The sequence below is a fragment of the Actinia tenebrosa genome, unplaced genomic scaffold (assembly GCF_029948245.1).
Source record: "Actinia tenebrosa isolate PJP-AT-01 unplaced genomic scaffold, QUT_ActTen_1.0 PGA_scaffold4__44_contigs__length_22323623, whole genome shotgun sequence".
NCBI classification, from domain to species: Eukaryota; Metazoa; Cnidaria; class Anthozoa; order Actiniaria; family Actiniidae; genus Actinia; species Actinia tenebrosa.
In genome coordinates this window covers 21,179,276-21,187,783 of record NW_028292581.1, presented here as the reverse complement: position 1 = coordinate 21,187,783, position 8,508 = coordinate 21,179,276, and the positions used below count along the sequence as shown (strand labels likewise).

The 8,508-nt window shown below is 38.2% G+C and overlaps 1 protein-coding gene across 1 annotated transcript; it reads left to right on the top strand.

The window, feature by feature from the left end:
• The first annotated feature begins 452 nt into the window (after positions 1 to 452).
• LOC116305358 (pre-mRNA-splicing factor SPF27) lies at positions 453 to 6,324 on the top strand. The gene is made up of 8 exons (XM_031715250.2): positions 453 to 557; positions 1,304 to 1,396; positions 1,663 to 1,733; positions 2,902 to 3,003; positions 3,635 to 3,788; positions 5,084 to 5,121; positions 5,364 to 5,508; positions 6,117 to 6,324. Exons 1-7 carry the CDS (start codon positions 477 to 479, stop codon positions 5,476 to 5,478), a joined length of 654 nt encoding a protein of 217 aa, XP_031571110.1. The 5' UTR covers positions 453 to 476; the 3' UTR covers positions 5,479 to 5,508; positions 6,117 to 6,324.
• Positions 6,325 to 8,508: the final 2,184 nt, after the last annotated feature.

Genomic DNA, 8,508 nt, shown 5'->3' with positions numbered 1-8,508 from the left:
TATTTAGTAGTTTAGCTTAGTACGACCCGCTTCTCCAAGTTTTGAAAAGCAATGTATATAAAACTATTTAGGGGAATTTAGGGTAAATAAAATTATGAAATACAAGGACAGAAAATGTTCTAAGGGAAAGCAGAGGGAAATATTAGCCTTTTTGATACTTAACATTGCTAAATTATTTTTCTTTGTTTTTGTTTTTGTTGTTTAGTGTTTCAGACTGGAATTAGTACTAGCATTAGTGGAAAATACATCTACATTTATTAAAGTCCATCAAAGGGGGTACCCATCACTGATAGACTATAAAAATAAGTAATAAAGGTATAATATTATTCGCAATATCCTATATCAGGAAAATAAATATCACATAATGGGAATCATTTGTGCTTTACTTGTGTAACGGGAGAAGACTGCGGGACAGCGGGATCTCGCGGGCTACATCGACTGCAAGGGTTTATGGGATTTCTTGTTGTTGATCCAATATGGCGTCCTTACACGAGGTTGCTCCAGATGCATTGCCTTATTATGATCAAGGATATGAAGACCCAGGAGTCAGAGAAATGGTATTTTATATTACTTAATGCATATTTGAAGTATTTATCAAATTTATCACAATTTGAATTGAAAATATGTCCACAAATTTAGATTTTGATCCCTTGAACTTCAGTCAAAGACCAAGTTTTTCTTGTCAAAAATTTTAAAGTTTATTCTTGAGTAATCTTGAAAGCACAATTTAATCTTGCATAGTTGCTTGAGGATAGTCGTTATTGTCGTAAATGAGTAGTTTATGTATAAGTTTACGCGTTTCGCTGTGAGCTAAGTCAGCTTAATTCGCGATTGATCATGAGGAGTATAACTTCAGTATACCCAGCCAGAGGGGGACATTGTGGGGTCTCAAACACTGCAACTCTGCAAAAAAAAACAACTGAATTCACTCCATCACCGTGTGAAAAGTTGAAGAAACATGGGCACTGCAATAGTTTAAGAGTCACATGTTTTTAAAGCATAGAATCACTGAAAAGTCTGAGAAAACTATCAACAACACAATCATTTGGATTGTTTAACCAGAGTCACCATATGCGTTAAAAAATGTAAGCAATACATCGCAAGGTTTGAGGCACCACAACACTTTACAACACACTACTTTAGCTTTTTAAGTACTTAGCAATCGACAAAGTGCACGAAAACACTATTGAAGCATGCTAATCAATGACCAATAACTTAAACTGTCCGATTATCTTAAATTTGAGTCAGTCAGAGACGGCAAATTTAAAGTAACCCTTTTTTATATGTCTCTGTATAATTTTAGGTGAACCAGTTAGTGGAAGAAGAGACAAGAAGATACAGACCTACAAAGAACTATCTAGAATTCTTACCTAAACCAGATTTTGAAGTATTTTTAGTAAGTATACTTTCAATCGTTAGTAAGAGTTTTGTTTTCTTGACTGGCGGCAGTAAAAAACCAATGTTGCAACAAGCTGTTGAAATATCTGAGTTCACATAATATTAAAAACCGCAGTAATTTGAAAAAAATGACTATCAAGACAAAGATTTGACTGGCCAAGTTTAAAATTTGGCCAGACATTGTCCAATGACCTCTGCATGTGTTGGTCTAGTTTCATACCATTTAGATGTAAGCATCAACTTTTTTTTGTATTTTTTCATCAGACACCTGTCCTTAAAAATGAGTTTGACAGAATTAGCAAAAGACAACCAATGGAACTATTAAGCATGAAAAGGTAAATTCCTTGAATGTTTTGTTTTAATGTACATGTACATGTATGTGTAACTTATCACAGTGTTTCTAATAAACCTTCATTGTGCTTGCATGACAGTGTTAAAATATCTTTTATCAGAAAACGTCTTAACATTTATCATATCAATGTTATTAAAACTACAATAAAAATGGCAAATAATAAACCTCTCTACCTTGGGCATAATCTTTTCTCCTTTCATGTGTCATTATATTAAGAATAATAATAATAATAATAATAATATATTATTATTATTATTATTATTATTATATTTTACAACCACCACTCCCCATACGGGGCTCTTCCATGAGGTTCCCTCCACAAGCACTACCATTACGTTCTATATTAATTACAACATACAACACTCAACTCACATGTTGATTTTTTTGGAGGGAGGAAACCGGAGAACCCGGAGAAAACCCTCGTAGCATAGGAGAGAACAACACATCAAACAAACTCAATACACATGTGGCGACCCCAGGGCTTGAACCAGCAATCTAAGCTGTTGGACTCACAGCAGTGAAAGATGATGCATTAGGCGCGAATGCCACCCATGCTACCCATGCTACTCATTCCATAGAGTATCAATTCTTTGCTGTTATTTGACGTTTGCGCATGAGAAGACACATGAATATGGAAACAACTCAAACAAAGAATTTTAATCTCAAGAGAATGATACAAGGTCTTAAATGGGAAAACATTACATTTTTATGGTGAAGAGGTCTATTACCTTGAGATCTTTCTCACTGTGTTGTGTGCAGTTATAAAGCACTTGGGGGTTGGCACAACACTTGAAAAGCTTTCTCAGTAATCTTTATTTAGAGATTTGGTGGATACTGTTATTCAATTATTACAATGGATCAATACTCCAGTAATAAGCAAAGAGCAGTGCCCCACTCTAGATGCCTTTTAGGCAGACTGTCGGCTGATTAACGGCCATAGCCGGTTGGTTAACATCCCACTGTCACCCCACCGTCATGCATCTCATAGTTAATTCCTAAAAAAATTACATAATCTAATGGCTGATGGGTCATCTGGAGTGCTGTTCTTGTGTATTACCATATACATGTACTCCTGCAAGTGAAGGCATTTTTAAAGAATAATGCATGTTATACTAATGCTAAATGCAGGTACTTTGTTTTGAATTTGTTAGATATGAACTTCCTAAACCTGCGCCATCACAGAAGCATGATGTAGCAGCATGGACAGAAGCAGTAGAAAACTCCATGGCACAATTACAACACCAAGCTGAAAGGTATGTACTCCTACCACTGAACAGATATGGAAAACTGGAATACAGTAAACACCTGAATATAAGAACCTAGGTTTTTCCAAGTTAGCCTAAACAGGTTCTTATATAACGGTTGCTTAGTGAAATTTTAGGCTAATTAGATTCTAAAATAGGTTCTTATCTTTATCGGGAAATACGATACCAATGACTGGTTGAGTTATGGAATGTTGATAAATTCAATGTAAAAAACAGGCCTAATGTTATGACAATTTACAAGACTTTTTCATAGACTACTAAAAACAAATATAAATAGCATACATGTACTGTATTCATGTTTAAGATTGTTAATTCATTTTTTAAATTAAGAACCTGTTTCAAATCTTAGGTAAATAGGTTCTTAAAAAAATGGGTCATAATTTGATAATTTTAGGCTAACAGGTTCTTAAATTTTAGCTTCTTAGGTGCAGGTGTTTATAGTATAAAAATGTCAATCAAATTTTGGTCCAATAGGAGTGAACAGATCACCTCACATACTGTATGTGGACCTTTTCACCCTATAGACTCATCTTCTTTAGGAGTCCTAACTGCTGCAAAGACTTCTTGTGTCTGTATACATATTATTTTTGTATTTACAATATCTTTTATTCATTCACAGAATTATTAACCTTGAATTACTGTCAAAATATGGAAGTAATGCATGGAAAGTTCATTGTGACGTCTTAAACAAACTATTGGAACAGCAACAGAAGTCACTGAATGATTTAAGGAAAAATGTACAGGAGATTAATTGGCAAAGGAAATCAGAACAGGTAATGTACATGTACTTGAGAAGTCTTAAGTAATATATGGTTATTGTGATTTTATTCTGAACTACTGGAAAATGTAATGTACAGCAATTATATAGTTCAATGTTTTTGTTCAGGGAAATTTTTACCTACATGTAATTCAGTCCAAATTCAGGCTATCTAAAGGCTGGATTCTTGTGGCTATGCACAATAGTTTACACAAGTACTATATCATTGGCAACTTTTTTGTAAAGTTCGTGTACCTCCCCCCTCCCCCCCTTTGTGGGAAATTGGGGGAGGTGAGGTGAGGTCAGGGAGGCTGGGATTAGCTGTTGAGGTCAGTGCAGAGTGGGAAATCCTGGACATGTCCCTGAGTTACTGCATGTGGTACATGTATGTAACTGCATTATGGGTGGTTTATGCTGCTAAGGCATTGTCCTCTCACCAATGCAAGGCTTGTGGCAAGTACCGCCACCCGGTTAGCTCAGTTGGTAAGAGCGTCGGTCTGTTGTGCGGGAGGTCGTGGTTCAAGCCTCGGCCGGACCAACACTCAGGGTCTTAAAATAACTGAGGAGAAGGTGCTGCCTTTGTAATAATATCTGCAAATGGTTAGAGCTTCAAGTCTTCTTGGACAAGGACTTTAAACCGTAGGCCCTGTCTCCTAACCCTTCCTAACCTACATTAAAAATGGGGGACATAAAAGAACCACTGAGGACGTAAAAAGAAACCCTGGCAGTGACCACCCTCAGTGCCTACACTTCCTACTAACCATCTCTCATGCTTGTAAATTGCATAAAGCAATCTGTCATTCACAACTCCATGTAAAGCGCCTTTGATTATATCCACATATTAAAGGGTGCTATATAAATCATAAATCATAATCATAATCATAAGTGTCATGCATTTGAGTCCTGTCCATGCCAATATGTGAGTTGAGTTCTTTTGATGTGTGTTGTTTCCTTCTATGTATTAACTCATGCTAGTATATACTTATTTCAATAAAGTTAGTCACCAAAAACCTAGAAAGCTGTGATCGCTTAGAATCATGGGAAATATTTCATGTCCAACAAGTAAAGCTTTTGACACAAACTGCAGCAGTTGAGGATGCTCAGAGGAGGTTATTGTAACTGGTAGAAGATCTCAAGTCCATCAACAGTTATCAAGTGGTTGAAACATGTAAAATGTGTCTACCCATAATCCTTGTCAGTCTTATTGCTTTGTAGCTTTTCAGGTGACTAACTTTATTAAAATAAGTGTATAAAATTGATAAAAATATCATCATCAACACCATCCAACTAAATACTGCATTGTGTTTTCAGTCTCCAGCAGGAGAACAACTGCAACATTTAGAACACAGGTAATGTAGATTAATACATGGAGGTTGCAATATCATTGTAAAATTCTGACTTTAATAATAGTTCTTTATGTACTGTATGACACAGACATACGACTACCAGTTAAATTTACTTTTAAAACTAAAACGTTGCACCATAAATGACGTCCCTTGTCAACTTTTTTTGAAATAGTTGTATAACGAGCTGGAACTTGCCCTATTCATGTTATCCTTCTTCATCTTTAACTTCGTTTTGATGTTTACAGTTGGGTTGGTCTTGTTTCCAAAAACTACGAGATTGAACGAGCATGCCTGGAGCTAGAAAAAGAAGTTCAAAGACTGAAGCTAGAGGAAGATGGTAGAAATGGCCATGCATCATAGGAATTGCATTACTTTCTGATTTTCATGAAGGTAGGTAAACCTGTTTAACAATTGCGGAGGTGGGCTTTAATCAGCAGACAAAGGTCTGAATCTCATTATCTGCTGCAAATGATGGTCAAACACTATTCTCACTGCATACATAATTAGCGTGTCACGTAGGAATTTAGCAACCCCCCATATATGGACATTGGAGTTTGCGCAGTGCAGGTATAATGCTTTGCGACCCCTGCATATATAAGCACCACACCCAGATCCTTGAATCATTCTGTCGGAAGCTGCCTAAGGAGAGAGAAGAAGATTCACCCCACCCACCTGCCCTGGTGGCGGTTGACGACGCATCGTATGCTTTTCGCATGCTCATTGCCAGAAGTCGTGGTCACCTTCCATAACTTAATTCCCGTGACTCGGTAATGAGTATGCAGTGAGGATAAAATACTGACCACCATGTTCTGTCAGCCGAAAATAATTCTTTTGAAAACTTGTGACTGATTCAGCTGATGAACATTCTGCACGAAACTGGAAATGACGTCAAGTGAAATCGACTTCGCTACTTAATTATGACTAGAGCCAAAGCCAAAACAGTTTAGATGTAATCAAAATGGCCTCAATTTGATTGTAGGGATATTTTTTCCCAACAGAGCACCTTCTGGAAATCAGAAATGCTACACTCTTATAGGAAAACCGCTATTATGAAGTTTCGTGATAAACAAGGACAGAAGCAAAGCCATTTTGGCTTATGGAGAAAATAATGAAAAGTAGAAGTGACAAAACACGTCGGTCATATTGAAGCAAACCAAACATTATGTTAACTATGTGATATTTTATTATTAAACTGTTTTTAACTTATTAATTTGGTTTTCTAAGGCGTATTCGACACGCGTGTGCTTAGTTTCCCGCCCTTTTTCCTGTCATGCGTAGTGCGTTTCCCGCCCTTTTTCCTTTCATGCGTAGTGCGTTTCCCGCACTTTTTCTGTCATGCGTAATGCGTTTCCCGCCCTTTTTCCTGTCATGCGTAGTACGTTTCCCCACTATATATCATTCCTTTCATGGTAAACAGCCGTCATCAGGTGCTTGAGAAGCACATATGTCAACACTAGACAAATACAGTACACGTAGGGATGGAGGAATTTTTGCAGGAATTTTGGTTGCATGATATTTATTTTTTGGGCTGAACCCTTGCACGTTATTTTTTTTGCGTACAATTAGATATTTTTCTTCTAACAGAAAAGGTTGCACGATATTTTTTTTGAGGTTTAAGTGATTGCTCTATATTTTTTTGCGGAGGGGGGGGGGGGGGGGGGATTTACGCAGCCCTCCATCAACTATCTAATGGTCCGTCCCTTATATTAAACATTTCCATGAACTTACTCAACAGACCTCCGAGTCACGACGAAACATAAGCAAGTTTAGATTTCCCTTTCTCATCAAGAAAGTCAACAAGTTCTATTGCCGTTTGAAGTCCTTGCCAAGTTAGACGAATGCCAAGGTGATGGCCTTGGGATGCTTTCTTTCTGCTCTCAATCATTTTCGTGTTTGTTAATCAATCCTCAACGATCAAAATAGGTTCTAGCGTTGATCCGAAAGGTCGGGCAATATAACAGACACTACACACACTAGCGGCTCTCTGGGTGAGGGGGAATAGTGGGGAATATAGACGTTACGCAGGCTATACACTTGAAGCATTAGTGTAATACGCTTACCATTGCTTAGTTTAGAGCGAAGATATTCGAAATAGATATTGGACTAATACACTTTAGTATACCCTAATTCCGAGAAGAACTAGGAACGAGAAAGGGGAGGAGGAGTGGGGACGAGGGACAATTTTGTTCCCACCACAGGAAGCCCAAGGAGCAAATGCAAAAAGAGCCAAGGATATGCCTGCGGACGGGCTAGTCTCTCCCTTAATTCGAGGGGTTTTTCCGGTTTTCCTCCCTCGGTTACAAGTATCAAGCTAGCTACCAGACCTATTCTTATAGCTAGTGACGGATCAGAGTCTTTTCTCATACTCGCGTCCACGGCCAACAATAACAACGTATTTTTTTCATGATGAACTTCGTCGAAATCGATCCCCTCGGGATCGTATCATTACAGGAGGGGCGGGGTTTTCGAAACGATAAATGTCATGCTCCCCAAGCTATTTTAACAATTGCTTTCGATATACTTACATAAGTTAAACGGCCTGCTCTTCCCCCCAGCATTTATGCAAAAAAAATGACTGGATGGATGCTGACGAAATCTCTGCCGACGACTACTCTTCGTCAACTTCGCACTTGGTTTGACCGAGTTCTAGGGTGATCGCCTAGGCGTGAAGCGTTAATGGAACTTTGAAAGGAGTAGAGCATGTCCTCTACATATTAGCCATTCCAAGGGTTGAGGGGAAAAAAATTGGTCGAGTTAAGGGTGTGAGGGTAAGAGTAGGGGATATGTACCCTATATCCAGTCCCCCAATGCACTGCAAGAGCAACTCGACCCAGTTTTCACTACATATTCTAATCATTGCTATTGGTTTAACCAATTCGATAGTTTTTATTTATCTTTAAAATCCACACTACCCGGCTAAACCGGCAGCAGAAAAACATCATAGCCTGCGTGCATCACGATTTTAACACTTGTTAAATAGTTATATATAGATTTATTAAAAAGCGGCTGGCCGTTTGATCGCCGGCGCAGTTCAACAAGTCATGATAACGTGCCATTTCAGAGCTAGGGCTCTGAGATTTTTTCTCTTTATCAGTAGATGGGTACGGGTAAGTTGTAGCGCATCTGATAGCTCTTTTCCTTTTTTCGGAGCGTATACGTAGTGTTGAATCTGGAAATGCTTTTAGCAGGTTACTGCATAGTTATACCGCATCGACGAAGGATACCAGTTAGCAAAAACCTATATGTAGACAAACTGAAGACCGTTACTGGCTTTGCATGCCCTTATAAATCCTACACGGTAGCCGTGTTTGGACTGCCTGTGGTTAAAGGGCTGTAACCAGGGGTCTTGCAGGCTAGATGCACAAGGGATATACAAATGGAACGGACGTC